The sequence below is a fragment of the Myodes glareolus genome, chromosome 26 (assembly GCF_982192425.1).
Source record: "Myodes glareolus chromosome 26, mMyoGla1.1, whole genome shotgun sequence".
Taxonomy (NCBI): domain Eukaryota; kingdom Metazoa; phylum Chordata; class Mammalia; order Rodentia; family Cricetidae; genus Myodes; species Myodes glareolus.
Genome location: NC_142051.1, coordinates 19,713,092 through 19,732,618, shown reverse-complemented (window position 1 = coordinate 19,732,618; position 19,527 = coordinate 19,713,092). Strand labels below are relative to the sequence as shown.

General features: G+C 41.7%; 1 protein-coding gene and 1 pseudogene across 2 annotated transcripts; both read right to left on the bottom strand.

Annotated features, from left to right (window-relative positions):
- Positions 1–1,903: 1,903 nt before the first annotated feature.
- On the bottom strand, positions 1,904–3,488 carry LOC125389904 (E3 ubiquitin-protein ligase KCMF1 pseudogene; annotated as a pseudogene).
- A 219-nt stretch (positions 3,489–3,707) lies between these two features.
- On the bottom strand, positions 3,708–18,346 carry Glipr1l2 (GLIPR1 like 2). Of its 2 annotated transcripts, XM_048418579.3 has the most exons (6): positions 18,098–18,346; positions 15,729–15,980; positions 13,894–13,997; positions 11,416–11,501; positions 4,619–4,645; positions 3,708–4,533 (listed from the first exon to the last, which is right to left on the bottom strand). In XM_048418579.3, exons 1-6 carry the CDS (start codon positions 18,329–18,331, stop codon positions 4,268–4,270), a joined length of 969 nt encoding a protein of 322 aa, XP_048274536.3. In that variant the 5' UTR covers positions 18,332–18,346; the 3' UTR covers positions 3,708–4,267. The 2 variants fall into 2 exon arrangements, with proteins under 2 accessions (XP_048274536.3, XP_048274538.1); XM_048418581.3 differs by lacking the exons at positions 3,708–4,533; positions 4,619–4,645 and having other exon boundaries at positions 11,402–11,501.
- Between the last annotated feature and the right edge of the window lie 1,181 nt (positions 18,347–19,527).

Sequence of the window (19,527 nt, the reverse complement as noted above, 5' to 3'; positions counted from 1 at the left end):
CAAGATGAAAATGCCGCGCCAATGAAAGGTACGAAGCCACAAGGCTAGCACAGACAAGAATAATGGGTTAAGATGTAGGATGTAAGAATTAGTTAATAAGAAGCCTGAGCTACTAGGCCAACCAGTTTTATAATGAATATAGGCCTCTGTGTGTTTACTTGGGCCTGAGCTTCTGCAGTGCTGGGAGGAACAGAAGCCTCGGACAACAGAGACCTTCCTTTGCAGGGGCGTACAGTAGGAACTGCCTGCACTTTTGGATCACCTGTCCCCTTTACTCTTGGAACGAATCGCTGGTCTGGCCTTACAGCCCTCCATAAGCTGCCCAACACGGTGTTCCGTTACCCACCAGTTTTTGGGGCTAAGAATTCTGGCTAGGTGCAAATCCAGCCACGTCTGTATTCGGAAAATGTGAAGGCGCACTTTTTCTGGCTTCCTCCCCTCTCAGCTTGCCCCTACTGCCTTAGCACCTCGTGAACATTTTATATTTTTACATGCGGATCCGAAATGGTTAGATTGGCCCACTTCATGCAGGTCCCGGTAACTCGACTGCAACCCATGTCCTACACCGGTCTCAGGGCCCTGGTTTAATTTCTTTCTTAGTCTCCCGTAAATACAGTCTTGACCAGGCTTGTGACCTGGCCATCAAACACCACTTCCCAATACCAAGTTCTTTTAGCAGCGCCTGCCCTTTTTTCTATTGTTTCCTGCCCCTGATATTCATCAGGACCTCAGCTGAGATAAGCGCTAGTCCCAAAGGCTTATACGAGCCTTGTATGAGGGACTGGTTGCCCTGAGATAGCCTCAGAAAGGGACGGTTGGCTTATATTTCTCAGCTTTCAAACAGACCCTATCTGCCCACATGCCCCATGGCCTCCACACGTCCCACGGCCTCAAAGGGCGGGGCGAGGGGCTCCTCCACTGCTTGTTTGGAAGTCTTCTCCAGAGCCAGCAGCTTCTGGAATTAAATGTTCTGATTACCGTGGTCTCTGGCTCCAGATCACTACTAGACCTCTGTCAGCATACTGCACCCTAGGCTTTCTCTTTTTCCGGACGGATGGTAGGTAGGATGGAGGAGAAGAGCCTTCTGTTATTTCTAGGTAACTCCCTTCCTCAGCTACCCGACTCCTCCCATGGGTTTTGCTGTCCCAAGAGGGGTTCTATAATTTGGGCCATCTGCCCCCATTGGACTCCAGCTGTAAGAGGCAGCTGTTAATTCTGCTTTCGCTAAACCATTTCACATATCAAGGTCATATGTCTCATCTTAAACATAGAAACAATAATAGCTTCACAGGGTGGCTCTGAGTATTCATTGCATGGAGGCGCTTTGGGACGCAATGGAGCAGAATGCAAGCGGATATTAATACCAAGCCGTACACTCACTACAGAGTGTATCTCCGTTCTCTATCCGACCCTTGAATACAAGCGCACAATAGTAACAATCAGTAGTCACCTCAGAGTGCATCTCCATTTCTCTACCCGACCCTTTCTCCCAGGATGCGGGATAGAAGCAGATGGCTCTATCATGGGAAAGATCACATCAATTTCTAAAATTTAGATCCCTCAGAAAACCAGGGAAAGGAAACAAATAGCAAAGCTCTAGAAACTTAGAACAAAGAGGGTAGTCTAGGGTTGTGGTTCTTTTTCTTATTTGTTGTTGTTTTTTGTGTACTTATCTTTTGCCTGACTTTAAAAAAACGCTTTTAATATAATGCTAATCATAGCTAGAAATGCCTAGGGTTTATAAGACAAGATGCTATTTTGTATATTTTGCCAGGGTAAAATTTTATTGGATTAAATTATTAGTATTTCCATTCATGTTGTAAACTTATTTTTCCTTTAACTGTAAACTTCTACTAAACACTTTTTAAAAGGTAAACCATCTAAGCAATATTTATTCATTAATATTCATAAATACACACAGCAGCCTCATTAGAGAATTCAATTTCCTCCTCAGTTTGAGTGGGGAGAGCCTTTTGCATGTCAAGGTACAGGAAGCAGAGATCACCCTGCGCTGCTACCTACATTTCCCTGCTAGAAGTAACAATTAGTGAAGTGGAAATGATTATCATACATCTTTTCTTTCTTCCTTTTGAATGTCCGCAATGTAACAAGAGTGACAGACCTGAAATAACTATCACCAAACAAACCCAGGATAGCTGTTGTCCACTTTCGTCGGCAAATACAGCACAGAGGACATTGTCTGCGGGTGGGGAGGTCAACAAAGAGGAGGTGGTGGAGGCTCATTTCCTTTATTTCTCTTTTAAATTTAGGTTTTCTAAAGCAACATCTAAAGGCATGATATCTACACAGCCCATAGCACCAGAATCTGCCATCTACCCCCGTTCGTCTACCCGACCCTTGAATACAAGCGTCCTCATTTGAGGACGAGATCTCTTCACGTACTAATGCGGACAGAAGGAACTCCTGGACAAACAGGCTTCAGTCTGCGCGCTCGCTTTTCATTTACTGGCGCTCTGCTTCAGACATTTGGGGATCCTTCAACCTTGTTAATAGGAACTGGGAGTTCTGGAGTGCCTGCTGGCTGTTCTCCGTGTTGGCTGTGTTGGCTGTGGCCAAGGACTGTGTGATTGTAGTGGTGACGCAACTTGGGTCAGGGCACCGGCTTGCAGGGGCTTGTGGGATTGTGTTGCAAGCTGTCTCCCGTTGTTCTCCTGCTGCCTGCGCAGCTGCCGCTCAAGTCGCGGCTGCATCTGCGATTGTTGCAACTGACAAGCGACAAGGCCTGAAGAGTGAAGCTGTCCTCCTTCAAAACGTCTCACTTCTGATAACTGAGATAATCGCTCAGCTATAGGATCCAGGGCTTCCTTACTGCTTGGAGAGTCGGAAATAGGCGAAGAGGAGAGCCCGCCCGCCCACCCGTGGAGGTGCTGGTAAAGTGAGTGTTTGATCTAGGAGGGCAAGGGCCTCCCAGCCCCCAGCCAGGGTGAAATACCACTCAATTCATGTAAACCTCTAGGGGCTCTGTGTTCAAGTGTCAGAAGAGCTGCGAAGTCACCTGTGACATGATTAGGATCGCCTCCAGGTAACGCCGCACATATCGGACAAATCACTTCTGTTGATGCTTCTGCATGTACAGAAGTAACATGTTCTTGAAGAGATGTTTCCGTGTAGCCCATTTTTTTCCACAATAGGGACAAGTAAAAGACTGTGGCTGCTCTACAGAGAAAGCTTCCCTACCATATCCACCCTTGTTAATAATATGCACTGCATCGGATGGTCAGTTGTATGCCTTGTTGCTGTTGCCCCACTTTCAAAACAAGATGCGCAAAGATCGTAATCGTAGCAAATTAAACACTCGTATCTGCGACCTCGAAAGTTTCCTTTAAAACATGCATCACAGCTGACACCTTCATGTTGGGACATCCTAGCTTAGATGCTGGTGGTGCGGCCCCTCCCAGTGTGCCCCCACCGCGGGCTCCCATTGCTGCTCAGGGGCCCAACCAGCCAACTCCCACTCAACTCCTAGGCTTGGCTGGGCTGCGGGGGTGGGGTGGGCAGGGGAGCGCTCCCGCAGCAGCTGCGACTGCTAAACATTCTAACTATCAATAATTACTTGAAGTCAACTTTATCATATAAACTTAAAAGCAGCCGTATTGCTTGCTTATTTACAATGAATTGTTTTTGGATTTATTGAACCTATAAGAAAAAAATTGCAGAAAGTCTTTGATGAATTACGGACCACGAAGTAGGAATTATATATTTTATTTTCTAACAGTGTCAAAGAAACTGTTTCACAAATATACATAAACAACATTTTATGTTTTGATATCATATGGAAATATCACATACACTACCACTGTTAATTATAATAATAATAGTAAGACCAAGCTAATATTTATCAAATGACTATTCTAAACTTGGAGGGAGTGGTTCTAAGCATCTTATTTATGTGGCTGATTTAATTAACTGTAGATACTTCAGATACTTGTTAACACATATAAAAAGGCTACACAGAGAGATGGAGATATAAATAGTGCCTCTTTCTATCAGATACCACAAAGAACTTTGAGTCAACCTTTTGTTGTGGTGGTTATCTATCTTGAAGAGCTTAATATTTTCTGTACAATGCAAGCTTTCAATTCACACTGTGCTTTCCAACTTAAATTTGTTAAATAAGTATAGAAAAATGGAAAAATATTACAATTGACGTTTGTATATTTTCTTCTAAAAGTTCAGCATTCTATTTTCAATGCTTTGGTATTTTTTTTTTCTATTGGGCTTTGGCTTCTGTTAGGTCATCCTCTCTCTAGCTTTCATCTTCCTCTTCCTCACTGGCCTCCTCCGACTCGCTTTCTTCTTCCACGCTCTTCATTTCCTCCTCTGTTGAAAATGTTTTACTCGCAGACAGCATCTGCTTTTCGGAATAGATATCTGGAAACCGGGACTGTATTACAAGAACAACGACGATGCACAGCACAAAACACGCCCCTCTCAGGAAAATGGTGAATATGCACAGAGGATCACAAACGAGTGGGCGGGGCACTTCCCAAGGTGGGTACCAGAACTGGTAATCTGTAAATACAGCAGAAATGGAAGAAAGCTAGGTTTCATGTGAAAAGGCGAATTTGTTTAAGAAATAAAGGACAACAATACATACACGTAGCTTGGTCACGATCTGCATTACCTGGAAAGAAAAATAAAGTCTGTAAAGAGATGCATACATTTTTTTCCCCCACTTCTGTAAGAATATTCCCAACAGCACCTTCCACCATTCTTCATGCTCTGAGAATCTAAGGCAGTGGTTCTCAACCTGGGGTCGCATAGCGGATATCTTACATATCAGATATCAGATCAAGATTCATAACAGTAGCAAAATTACAGTTATGAAGTAGTAATGGGAAAAAATTTATGGTTGGGAATCACCACAAGACGGGGAGCTGTATTAAAGGGTCACAGCACTAGGAAGGTTGAGACCCACGGATCTAAAGTCTCTCTGATGTCCTGTTCTGACTTGAAGCCAAGCATAAGTACACAACATTCTTTTTGTAGAAACCACCCTGGTTGGGTAGAGAGACACAGAGCTAAGAAGACATGGATTCTAGGACTGATGTGTCACCTTAGCTAAACACTTCACTTCAACCTGCTAAGGGTCCCACCCATTTATATTATTCCAAATTAATATGGATTTACTCATTCCTCACGTAATTTTCTTCTTGTTTCTTCGTTTCTGAAACAGCAAGGTCAAGTCCACCACCTGGGATTCATTGACTTTAGTTATTTTCTTTTTTCAATGAGATAATTACATTTGAAAGTAGACAAATTCCTTTTTATCTGCTCAACTGGGTGGAGAGGGTCCGATCATCATTATTTTTCCTTTGACTGAAGATAGATTCTTTTCTCATATAATAACCCTGATGGCAGTTTCCCCTCCCTGTACTCCTAGTTCCTCCCTGCCTCCCCTCCCACGTGGCTCCACTCTCCTTCTAAACCAATCATTCTTGACTTCCAGTGGGAGGATCCATGGTGGGCACAGGTGGGCGGTGCAATGCCAATGAGGGCTTTGTCTTACTTTGGTAGCATCTCTATGGTGAAGATTAGAGTTTATTTCTTAGGCTCCTGAACTCTGCTGCACCTTCGCTGTCATTTTAGCATTTTGGTGTTGGTCCTTCACAGTTTAGGAGGCGGCTCCTATATCAGATCATCCTTAAAAAGCAATCCTGCTCTATCTGGTGTGCAGGTTCTCTTCCTACATAAAGACCCTTTCGCAGAGGCAGTGATGTCATAACATCTTCTTCCTTGCCATTGTTCTTCATTTGTTACCATTAGTTTCCATTTGTCACATTCTTCTTTTATTTTTGCATTTTGTTAAATATTTAGACAAATTTAAATTTATTTGTAGATATGCTGTTTATCTGCTTTTGAAGCAAAGGTGTCAGTTCCTGTGGGTGATGATATGTAACGTATGTGCATGCACACATGCGGGTGCCTGTGGTGGCCAGAAGGTGTGGTGTCTCATGGCTTTGAGCTACCTGAGTACTGAGCTTCAAGACCTCTGAACTGCCTGACCACTGAGCCTCCTGACTACTGAGCCTCCTGATCAATAAGGTTCCTGACCACTGAGCCTCCTGACCAATGAGGCTCCTGACCACTGAGCCTCCTGACCACTGAGGCTCTTGACCACTGATCCTCCTAAACACTTAGCCTCCTGACCACTGAGACTCCTGATCAATAAGGTTCCTGACCACTGAGCCTCCTGACCAATGAGGCTCCTGACCACTGAGCCTCCTAAACACTTAGCCTCCTGACCACTGACGTTCCTGACCACTGATCTTCCTGACCACTGAGGCTCAGCCACCTGACGACTGAGCCACCTGATCACTGATCCTCCTGACCACTGAGCTTCCTGACCACTGATCTTCCTGACAATTGAGCCACCTGATCAGTAAACCTTTTTTAAAGCCCATGTCTATCACCTTTTAAGGCTTATTTTTGGTTCCTGGATATAAAGGATATGAAAATAAAAATCTGTATCTTTCTTCTCCCATTTTATTAGTTACATAATTTTTATATTTTATTATTTTTATTTTTCACAATTTCATATATGCACACTGTGTTAATTATCTCTCTTTTTTTTCCTCTTTATTTTCTTTCTTTTGTTTTTTTTTTTTTTTTGAGACAGGGTTTCTCTGTGTAACAGTCCTGGCTGTCCTGGGAACTAGCTCTGTAGACCAGGCTGACCTTGAACTTACAGAGATCCACCTGCCTCTGCCTCTGAAGTGTTGGGATTAAAGGTGTGCATCACCACATCTGACTTAACTATGTCATTTTTCATCTTGCTAAATCTTTTTGTTACAGTCTCTTGGTAATAATAATGGTCAGGTTTTTAAAATTAATTATGATGTAATTCTTACAAATGTCTTTCACTGCAACCTCCCCCACCCCCATCGTCTTCAGGAGTTTGTTGGGGAAGCACTCATGTGATCTGCATATCAACAGTTCCTCCAGGCTCCCAGAAAAAAAAAATGTTTTATTTGTCTTTAAGTTGTATACAAAGTTTAGCTATGTATAGATTGTTGGTTAACTCTACATGAAAAGGCAAAATAGGCCTCATTCCACTGTTTCATTATTCTTAATGTACAGTACAGAAGTTGAAGACATGTAGCATAGGATTCATGGGAGAGCATTATGATAACTCCGATAAGCAACTATCTGAAGGCAGACTGAGAGAGAATGTCAGGATTCAAAGTGCCGATCAACTGCTGTGTCTACTGACTTTCCCATCTCTGGTACTTCTCCACTGAAATACAATACTTCCTCTAACGTTGTGGACTCTCTGGTTTGGGCAGAACCTGGAAGAGGACTCTGGCTTTGGCTGAAGGAGTAGGAAACCCTAGACAAAGAACTAAGTAACTAAGGAATGCTGAAAGCAGGAGAATACACAGTCTCTCTCAGGGAAGATTCCCTCAATTTTCTTTATCAAATATCAAGTGCCAAGTCTTGAAATCATATACATACAAGTAACATATAGACTGAGGAGACTATGTTTAAGTATTTAGGAAATACACACACACACACACACACACACACACACACACACACACACATATATATATATTTGTAATGACAAAGTGAATAGAAGCCAAAAATTTGAGAGCCAGCTGGGGTGGATGGGGCTTGAAGGAGAAAAGGGAAAGTATAAAATGATACAATTATATTTTAATTTCAAAAACAGTATAATATTAATATCCTACATAAAATTTAAATAAGGAACAAATATTTTATAATGAAATATTCCAATTTCTGGGGTATAATTTGGTCATGAAATTTTCAACTCAAATGAGAAAGGTATGTAATGATCACCAATGACAAGATAAAACAGATATTGAAATTATTAGGAAACACCCTTCAAAGAAAAGGTAAGACAGAAAATATCAGCTGTATTTTAGAGAGGAACCTAATGGAAATTCTAGAAATGAGAAATACAGTGACAACCACGATGATATAACATGGGAGGACTCAGTAGCAAACTCGAAATGACAGAAGAGTCTTTGAAGTTGGAGGGTGTAACAGAATGACCTTTCACCTCTAAAGACTAAAAACAAATGCGCAGTTAAAAGTGACGAGAGCTCCAAGGAACTGACTGGAAACAACACAAGCTCTTCTGTCCATGTCACACACAAAGCCAGGAGAGCTAGTGAAGTGAGAGAAAAAAAATAAGGGAAAGGATTAAGGCTCGAGACTTTTGAAGATCGGAAAAGATGTAAACCAATGGTTCAAGAAGCTAACTGTGTGGTCTGCAGAGTAAGCCAGCAGCAGGCCGCATTCAGGACATCATAATCACATGGCTGGAACGAAAGACAAAAGTCTACCTTCCAGTGGACTCAGAGGAAAATGACATTCCTATAAAGAAACCTAAATAGTTAACTGGATTTCTCATCAGAAACCATGGCAGCCAGAAGGAAGCATCACGGGACTTTTGAAGAAATAAGAGGAATTGAATGCTCAAGAATTCTGTGTTGTCCAGCAATTGGAAGACACTGTTAGGAATAAAGAAGACATAAAGATGTATACAACTGGAGGCACTCTAAGAGACTTGGTTGCTAGCAGGATTGATGGGAAAGAATTACTGAAGTGAATTCCTTCCATAAGAAGTAAATGGTGTCAGAAGAAAGACGGGAAGCTTAGGAAAGAAGAGCCAAGATGAGGCAGATACAGCAAATGAGTTGTGTAAATAAATACAGCAAAATGTATGTGGGCGATCAGGTCTTCACGTCTTCTAAACACAGTTGAGAGCTGAAAGTAAAAACATGGCAATGATGGCATTTTCAAGGTATGTACACAATAATCTTTTTTTTTTTCAAGATAGGGTTTCTCTGTGTAATGGCCCTGGCTGTCCTGGAACTAGCTCTTGTAGACCAGGCTGGCCTCGAACTCACAGAGATCCACCTGCCTCTGTCTCCTGGGTGCAGGGACCACCGCCCAGCCTATTTATTTATTTTTTTTAAGCAATCTTTTCTCATTTTACATACCAATCCCAGTTCCCACTCCCTCCCCTCCTCCCACTCCCTCCACATTTCCCTCACCCCAACCCCATCCACTCTTCAGAGATGGTAAGGCTTCCCATGGGGAGTCAGCAAAGTTTAGCACATCACTTTGCGGCAGGACCAAGCCTCTTCTGCCTATATATAGGCTGAGCAAAGTGTGCCTCCAAAATGAATGGGCTCAAAAAAGTCAGTTCAAGCACTAGGGATGAAACCTGGTCCCACTGCCAGTGGCCCCACAGACTGTCCAGTCATACAATTCTCACCCACATTCAGAGGGGCTAGTTTGGTCCTATACAGGTTCCTTTTCTGTCTGTCTGGGGTTAGTGAGCTCCAATCAGCTCAAGTAATCTATTTCAGTGGGTATTTCCATCATGGGTTTGACTCCTTTGCTCATATTATCGCTCCTCCCTCTCTTGAATTGAACTTTGGGAGCTCAACCCAGTATGTCCCTGTGGATCTCTGCCTCTGCTTCCGAAATCAGTTGCTGGATGAAGAGTCTATGATGACAATTAAGGTAGTCATCAATCCGATTACAGGGCAAGGCCAGTTCAGGTACCCTCTCCACTATTGATTAAGGTCTTAGCTGGGGTTATCCTTGCAGATTCCTGGGAATTTCCCCAGTGCCAGATTTCTTGCTAGCCCCATAATGGCTCCTTCAAGTAAGTATCGCTTTCCTTTTTCTCCTTCTCTGTCCAGCCCCTATCTTGACGATTCTGTTCCCTCATGTTCTCCTCCCCTTCCTGTTCTCCCCTCCTCTTCCCTTTCTGCCCTCCCGACCCCACCCCCGCTCCCTATTTTCTCAGGAGATCTTGTCTATTTCCCCATTCCCAAGGGGATCCACGTAGTTCTCCTTGCTACCTAGCTTCCCTGGGGTCGTGGAATATAGGCTGGTTATTCTTTGCTTTATGTCTAATATCTACTTATAAGTGAGTACACACCCTGTTTGTCTTTCTGGGTCTGGGTTACCTCACTCAATATGGTTTCTTCTAGTTCATCCATTTGTCATTTTTTTAACTGCTGAGTAGTACTCCATCGTGTAAATCAACCACATTTTCTCTCTCCATTCTTTGGTTGAGGGGCATCTAGGTTGTTCCTAGGCTCTGGCTATTACAAATAATGCTGCTATGAATACAGTTGAGTAAATGTCCTTGTTAGTGAACATCCTTTGACAATATGCCCAAGAATGGCGTTGCTGGCTATTGAGGAAAGTTGTTTCCTAATTTTCTGAGAAATCACCATACTGATTTCCAAAGCGGGCTGTACCAGCTTGCACTCTGACCAGCAATGGAGAAGTGTTCCCTTTACCCTTCATCCTTTCCAGCATAAGCTGTTAACAGTTTTTGATCTTCGCCATTCTTGCAGATTTAAGATGGAATCTCAGAGTTGTTTTGATTTACATTTCTCTGATGGCTAAGGATGTTGAGCATTTCCTTAGGTGTCTTTCAGCTATTTTAGATTGATCTGTTGAGAGTTCTCTGTTTAGGTCTGTACCCCATTTTTTTTATTGAATTATTTGTTCTTTGATGATCAATTTCTTGAGGTTTTTCTTTTGTATATTTTAGAGATCAGCTCTCTATCTGATATGGGATTGGTGGAAGATTTTTTTCTCATTCAATAGGCTGCCATTTTGTCTTGTTAACTGTGTCCTTTGCTTTGCAGAGCTTCTCAGTTTCAGGAGGTCCCATTTGTTTATTGTTGGTCTCAGTGTCTGCTACTGGTGTTATATTAGGAAGTGATCTCCTATGCCCATGCATTCAAGGTTATTCTGCAATTTCTGTTCTATGAGGTTCAGTATAGCTGGATTTATATTGAAGTCTTGTCTATGATCCATTTGGACTTGAGCTTTGTGCATGGGGATAGATATGGATCTATTTGCATCCTTCTACATGTTGACAGACCAAACTGGCTACTATTTGAGGAGTTAGTTGTGAAGTTCTTTCAGAGAGTAACTGTTAGCTCTCTTTCCTTAACCCTGAGATACCTATGTTTCCTTATGGGAAGCCATAGGGCCAAAGAGAGCAGAGAATGCTCTGCAGTTTGGAAATACCTATAGCCCTAAGCACTAAACCCAGCCATTATGTGGCATAACTCATGACCTAAGAGTCTTGATAGCAAGGAAATGCTGTTCATAAGCACTGTGTTTGTGCTATTTAGTGTGCAATGGTAGAAAGCCACTCCATGTGCTAAGCCCCTACTCCAGATATTATGTGTGTCCTCACTAAGGGTTGCACATGCTCTCTCTGTAGTCTACGCTCTACGGAGCACCTAGAGTAATAAAAATAGGTGCACAGTATAGCGACAGAATAGTGACAGCCTTAGAGTCGGGATCAATAATAACAGCACAGCAAAGTGAGTGTCAGCCACTCTGCTCTCTCACGGTCTTACATCTCACGGATTCATTTTATCTTACTGCATAGGAAGTCTGTGCATCTGTCGGCATTGCCACACCGGGAACAAACTGCCCCTGCTTGATAAGGCCTCCTTGTCAGCGTTCCTCTAGAAAAAAGTAGAAAGTAAGAGAAGACTCCGTTTTTATGCCATTTAATGCTCATTAAGTTTATGCTATGTTATTAATTCATGCCAATTGAACGACATTTCCCCCACCTTTTACTATTTGAGGAAGATGGATTAGTTAAGAAAATAGACTCAACTTTGAGCAGATGTACGGCAAAGGTATTTGCATATCAGTGTTCACTGAAGCTCGATTCACAATGCTGTTAGGTGACTAACCTCAGTGTCCAATAGCAGTCACCTAATTGGGCTGCAGCCCTGATTGACAGGAAGGAGTCCAGACCTGAAACTGTGCACTGAGTTCCTATGGCTGGCAAGGCCATGGAACGCAGAGGAGAGCCTATTGCTGTCACTTGCCTAAATCAGGGTAGTTTCTCACCGCAGTCTCTTTAGAGACTTATTCTTACACACACAGAAAAGTGCGGTTTTCACTCTCACCAAAGAAGCTTTTCTAGGCAGCAGACAGAGACTACAATGCCTGTGCTTGGTGGTCAATATGACTCCATCCCAAATGAACTACAATCCAGAAATGGCAGCTACGCCTCTGAGATATATATATATATATATATTTGCTTGGCTTAAAGTGGGGAAATCCACTTCTAGTTTGGACCTTTGAAGTAGGAAGATGCACACCTTTGATCTGGACCCTGGGATGGGAGATGCACTTATAATCTGGGCTACACCTTCTGCTGGACATGGAAAAAGGAAGCTTTTGCTTTTTGCATGCTTGCCCTCTGCTTGCTAGCACGTTCATTCCTTGGCTGGCATGAGAGCCTGTGTTTTGGGGATTCTAGCATATGTTGAAAAGCAGCTGAGAGATCCAGGCTTGTGGACTGAAACTACTGGATTCCTGTTCACAGCCAGCCATTGTTGGATTAGCTAGACTGCAGCCTATAAGATATTCCAATAAACCACCTATCTATCTATCTATCTATCTATCTATCTATCTATCTATCTATCTATCTATTCATCCTGTAAGTTCTGTTGCTCTATAGAACCCTAATAAAGAGACCATTACAGAAAGTCTTAACTGGTCCAAATGTAGAAACCAACTGACTACGGGGTACCTGCCCCCAGTTAATACCTTTACAACACAACCTCTAACTAAAGGCTCAGGGAACTTCATAGCAAGGGAGCAGAACGACTGTAAGAGCCAGAGGCCAGGACATCTGCTGTGAGAGTCTCTTCTATAAACAAATAAATAGGACAGGAAGTGGAGGTTGGAAGGAGGGGGTGGGTGTGCAGTGGAGGTAAAGGTGATCAGGGTACACTGTATGAAATTACCAAAAATGTGAATAAAAATGTTCTTTAAAAAATAGTATGATGGATTGCTAAAAACAAACCACAAGATCTTCTAGCTCTGTATATGTAAGTCTTGGGACACTGAACACTATGGATTTGATTCATAATTTTCTCATCTGGAATAAGGTGAGCTTGAGCTAGCCACTAGCATGTTTTAAAAGCAGAGTTTTCTTTGGTTGATTAGAGAAATCAATCATTTGAAGTACGAGGCTTGGCTTTTGCTTACCTAATGGGTGTTTGTGTGTGTGTGTGTGGGGGGGGACTTGTGTATCAAGGAATACAGAGCTTTCAGCAGATGAGAGAAATGCTTGGCTGACACTCATAAGGCAAATGGGAACCTGAGTACAACAAGCCTCAAGCAACTGAATTCTTGATGAATTCAGCTTGAATGAGTTTGGAGCAAGTTTCCCCCCATTGACAACGTAGTAGACACACTGATTTTTGTCTCGGAGGCCCTAAGCACTAAACCCAGCCGTTATGTGGCAGAACTCATGACCTAAGAGTCTTGATAGCAAGGGAATGCTGTTCATAAGCACTGTGTTTGTGCTATTTAGTGTGCAGTAGTAGAAAGCCAATCCATGTGCTAAGTCCCTACTCCAGATATCACCAAGTGTATCTGCACTAAGGGGGTACCCTGGTTGCACATGCTCTCTCTGTAGTCTACGCTCTATGGAGCACCTAGAGTAATAAAAATAAAACAGTCCTTACAACACATAAATGAGATCATGGCAGACAACTTCTTATGACCTTCCAATGACTTTGCCGCTCCCCAGATCAATTCCAGAATCTTTAACATGGCATTGTTTTTTTGGTTTTGTCTGCTTACCATCTACTCTTCACCTCAGCCTCTAACCATAGCTACCCCCTTCTCAGTCGATGAGATGTCCTCAGTTCACACAACTTCAGAGAATTTTAAAAATTAAATTTTGCTTATCTATTTCTGTGTGTGTGCACACATACACATGCACACATAGATGGGGTGCCATGCTGTACCTGTGGAGGTCAGAGGGCAACGCTGCAGACTTCTTTTCAAATACACATCACAAGTAAGGGTTATTGCCTTAAAGTCACTCACCCTGGTGCATAGTTGCATATGAAAAGTGCTGCAAAGTGGATATTTCCAATTCTTTGACATGGAGTAACAGCACAACCAACTTTGTAGGAGTTGTCCCAAACAAGCTGAAATAAGCATGTCAAAGAAATTGTAAAACTTATTTAGCAGTACTTACACTATACATACTCTATTCCATTCACACAGAATCTTTAACCAAGAAATTCAAGCATGATCCAAAATTGCTTTTCGACCCAGGCAAAGCACTGTCTTGGACTCAGGGAGCTTTCCCCAAATGTAGTTACATCAATATCGTCATAGTTTCTTATGATGAAAACAGTTGAAGAACACTGATGTAGGACAATGCTCTAAGCCAGTGGAAATCACCACTGATGAGGCACTTTGCCAATACCCGGTTACATTGGACAGTTTTATGTCTTTGGCAGTGAGGAAGAAAGATCAGAGAGAGAAGACGAAAAGTTTTGTAGAGGTGGAAGTTTCTAGCAGAAGGGAGAAAAGAGGAATAATAGGGCTCCATGCAGGGAGGAAGACGTGAGAGTAACAATGCACCAAGCATCTGTCTTTCCTCTTATAGAGGAAGCTGGATCACAAAATGAAACAAAGTACGGGCTTTCCCTTAGGAAAGACCTAGAGGAGATCTGTTCCCTATTACAGAGAAACAGACCCTGAATTACAGGGGAAAGGGACTGGAATAATGAGAGACATCCCAGAAATTCTCTGTGTAATCTCAATATTAGTAAAATTTCAAGTAAGGAGAAAGTTCTTTTGGCTCATAACTTGTGGGGAAGGGGAGTCATTGCTATCTCCTACTTAATTTTTAACAAACTTATGTTGTAAAATTTTAATTATTGAAGAAATATAGTGATATATTAAAGAACAGAGACAAAAATCTAAGCATAGACCACTTGCCAAGTAACATAAGGGAGGCCTGGGGAGCTATTCCCATTACTGCAAAAATAACAAAGTAATAAAATAAAATATAAGAGTTGAAGCAAAGTCTAGCAGGTCCAATATAAGGGACAAGAATATCTTGGCAGCTTGAATTACAGAAGAGAAAACTGTATAGTAACAGGAAGGGGATTAAAATTATATTAAGGAGTCTAGCCTTGCTATGTATAAGGAAGAGCTAATAAAAAAAGAGTGGATAAAAAATTCTTAGAAGAATTCATTCATTTGAAAAGAGTGAAGTTCAAAGCCATGGAGAAATTTCAAAATTATGTTTTAAATGGAATATGATGTAAGCTGATTGAGATCATGTCATGTTTTAAACAAATTCACTTTCATTCAAAAGCTTTGATTTCTGACATAAACTGAGAAGAAACTGAGCAGAGTTGGGTTGTTGTGAGAATATGTGGGGAAAAAGACAAGGTCTCGGTTCTCCGTGTGGGATGAGCTGTTTCAGTTACTGTGTAAAATAATAGAAATGAGTACAGAAAATTAAAGGTGGTTGAGACTTCCTGGGGGGTAAGGATTGCATCTGGAGTTCTGGGCATGGGTGGTGGAAATAACACTAGAAGTCAGTTCATTAGATACAGTCTACCTACTGATCTGTGGGCATTAGGACACCTTTTATGCTTGCTCATGGTTAGCAATTTGCAAGACATTTTCTTTAAGAGTCTCCCCAGCATTTCTACCATATGCTAGTTTCGGAACAACCCCCTTGATCTTCAGGTATGCCGACAATGCTAATTTCTTGTACGATTCACATAATAGATGGAATGGTGGGCGTTTAAGACAAAGGAGTAATTTAATCATTTGCGATTATAAGTTTAAAGCAGAAAACTAGAGAAAGCAATTAAGAAATCTACTAATTTAATGATCATATACAAATCAGATACCTGAATATAATGAGAACAGTCGTTGTCCTCAACGCAAGTGTCATTTTGAAAGTTATAACTTTTCTTTTCTTCATGCCAGCTTTGAATGGCGAGACTTGCGGTAAATTCATTTTCAGGGCCAACCCACATGTTTTCACCAATACCATTAAATACGGGATGGGACTCATGTGCTTTGTCTAGATGAGTATTACGCTGATACACACACTTCTTCCCCCATGCTCTAGCAGTACGGGATAAAGCTACATCCCAAGTCTGAAAATAAACACATACAAAAACCAGAGAAAGAAAGATAATTAAAAATCATGTTGCTTTAATGCTCTAATATTTTTCTTGTTTACTCTCTTAGAATGACTATTTACAGTTTACATGGTTTTTGGTTTTTGTTTTCTGAGCAATATTTGTAGGAAAATCTTCTTTTCATGCCATTAAAAATAAAATGACTACTTCCTAAGACAAAGGACCATTAATCCATCTATAACTGAAATATTCAAGTGAGAGATTAAACCACTCATTCTAATACTATCTTACATAGCCTTTTCAGGATTATATAATAAACTTAGACCAAACTGAACTATTTTTTTTTTAAACCACAGAATGTTGCTAAAGAAAATCAAAGAAGACAGTAAGGAAAAGACTGGTTTCTATGGCCAGGGACTGGGAGACTTAACACAAACATTCTGTAAAGTAGAGTGACCTCCACCAAAAGCAAGGCCGGCAGAGTCTTAAGGGACACTGGAGAGAATTAAAGAAAAAGTACTGAAAGAAAATAAACTCAGAAGAGGGCTTGGCAGACTGTGGGATGAGATAAAGAGCGTCACAATAAATTTCTGCACACACACAGGCTGCCAAGACCATTTAATAGGCAAAAAAAAAAAACAAAACAAAAGAAAACAAAACAAAACAAAAAAACCCCAGTACTTTAAACTAAGTCTTGGGAAAGCTGGATATCCATGCAAAAAGAACGGACTTAGACCCTTTTAACATATCAAAAAAATAATCACAAAGAGATCAAAGACCTAAATCTAAGACCTGCAATTATGCTTTGCTGTTGTCGTTTTGAAAATGTGGAGGAAAACTTAATAAATTGGATTTGGTAATGCTTTTTTCTAAGACAGTACCAAAAGCATACGCAAGGAGGATGTAGACCTCATCACAGTTTCAATACTTTGCACAGATGTCTATTTTTATTTTTACATGTATGTTTCACCTGCATGCACATATGGGCATCACCAGCACGCCTGATGCCCTAAGAAGCCCCTTGGAAGCTGGGTTACAGTAGTCTGCGAGGGGTAGAAATCAAACCCAAGTCCTCTGCAAGAGCAGCAAGTGCTCTTAACTACCGGGCTATCTCTTCAGCCCCACAGTTAACATTTTTCCAACCAACAGATAGGCAGCCCATTGGAAGTATAGGAATGTTAAGCACACAAGGTTGTCTATCCAATGGGAGAGCCGACAGCCTGTGTTCAAGGGGTGAGAGCGGGCAATGCCAAAGGAACCACTGTGCCAATCGACCTTTTAGAAAGGCTCTATGTACTTCTAGTCTTTAGAACAAACACCTTTCCTAAGGGGTATTTTCCTACCCGGATGTTTGAGAGGCCCATTTAGACTGGTAGCGAGCAGTCACAAAAGTCCTTTTCTTTGTCATAATGTGTCCTTTTGGCATTAAGTTAATAACCAATTAATGACCTTTTGGGCACTTGAGAAGTCACATCTCCTCCCAAGGCTAGGTATGTCTCGGGTCCTATCCCTCTGACTAGTAAGTAGGACCCCTGAATTAGAAGCTGCTGATTACAGAGTCCTCCAGCCCCATGCCTTCTGATCCTGGAAGTATCCAGCCTAACAAGGGGGCCAAGACAAGCCTTAGGAGCAAAAATCAAATCAGTGATAAAAACAAACAAACGAAACCCCTGAAAGCCTAGAAGAAAAGAAAAGGGAGGGGGAAACCCTAATAAACAAGTTTTATTTTTTTTTTAAGGCAGAATTAATGGGAAAACGTTTACAATGGGCAAAAGCTCCAAATTTTTGAATAAAATAGGATCTGACCGCGTATTTGTCCTACCCCGAGCGTCTCAGTTTCTACTAGTTCGGATCCAAGGAGTCTCTCTTGGTTTTGTTATTTGGTTGATCATTGGTAAGGTTGCATTGATTCTTAATGTTTTTAGAAAAAAAGAAAAACAGTTGTATTAAAATAGCATTTTTAAATTGGCGTCCCTTAAAACCTGCACCTCCAAGGGGTACCCCTACTTCTTCCACACTTGGTCCTATGTAAAACCAAGGAACTAATCATGTTATCAGAGCGACAGATTCCCCACGCTTTAGAGAATTGGTCTGGGTGATGGAAGGTGTGGGAAACCGCTTTCCGGCCTCACCATGAAGCGCAGGTTAGACCCTGCGGGGAAGACGGAGCCTCGGATATCATTGTGGAGATTCACGTACTCATTGATAAAGTCCACATCCTCTTCATGAGGCAGGAATTTGGCTTTCAAACCAGAGCCCATCAGTAGGAGCCACAACTCACACAGCCACAGCTTCAGCCCACCCCCTCGTGTCAGGGGATGCGAGGGAACACTCCCCACTAAAGACAAGGACAGACAAGGTTTCATGGTAACCCACCAAAGACCAACCAGTGCACATGCGCCAGCCAGCCCCCGTGACCTGCCAATCTACGGGTCGGCGAAGGGCTCTTATGTGGGAAGAGAAGGAGGAGGGAGAAGTGGGCGGGGAGAAAAAAAAAATCATGATCAATGTCTGCTTTTTGACCGAAGTCAGACTTGAGTTAAACGAGTACGTTTTTCACAATGCTTATTGAGCATTATCTCGAGTTCATTTTGGACACTGAACGGCGTGTCTTCGTTTCCTGGTAAGACATTAGGCTATACCCCAAGTGTTGAGTGATTGAGAAGTCCGAGATACCTTGTAATTGTGTAAAGGGAAATGGTCATTCTTCCCGTGTTAGGGACGAGCATCCAGCTCATTTTTTTTTTCTTATCTATTGAGTTGTGATTGCTTTTATTGTTGTCTCTGTTAGGGACAGAAGATTCTCTTTAAGTCTTATCCAAACATAACTATAAAGAATTGTTAAAAATTATCTTTGATTCACGTGATGAAAAGCAGTACATCCTAAACAGGATGACTTCAGTCATACCTTTATTCTTTCGGTGTTTGTAGCGAGGCAGCTTATTAAATGAATGGGAAGGACCAGTAGACAACACATCGTTCTTCCTCTCAAATATGAATGAGGCGATTTTGTATTTGGAAGATGTTTTGACACTTGCATGCACCCTGTTTGTCAGGAATATTCTCTAATGTAATAAAAACTGTTGGTGGTCAAATTCTATGATCAATTATATAGAAAAGTCCCCATCTCCTTGGCAGCTCTGCCATTACTTGCGTCTCGCTTATCTTGATAATTTTTTTAATACTTCCCATATGTTAGACCCCAAAGCTGAACAAAGTAGGAGTAAGTCTACCCAGTGCTACAAATCATTTATCAACAGTAAATTACAATGCAGTTGTGACTATTATTTTTAATTTATCTCATCAAATTTGTCTGTCACTATTTTAAATAGTTGGAAAATATGAACTCAGTCAGATGATAACTTTATGAAATGCTTAGAATTTGTATCTCCTCGAACAGATGGAAAGTCATCGTGTATGTGTGTGTGTGGGGAGGGGGGTAGTCAAGTAATTTGCCTGAGGCAATCTTGCCACTGAACCTTGAAGGTAATTTTTGGTTTTATTTAGACATTTCTTTAACAAAAGATAGGCTCTTTAAGAGGGAATTTATAGGTGGAGAAGT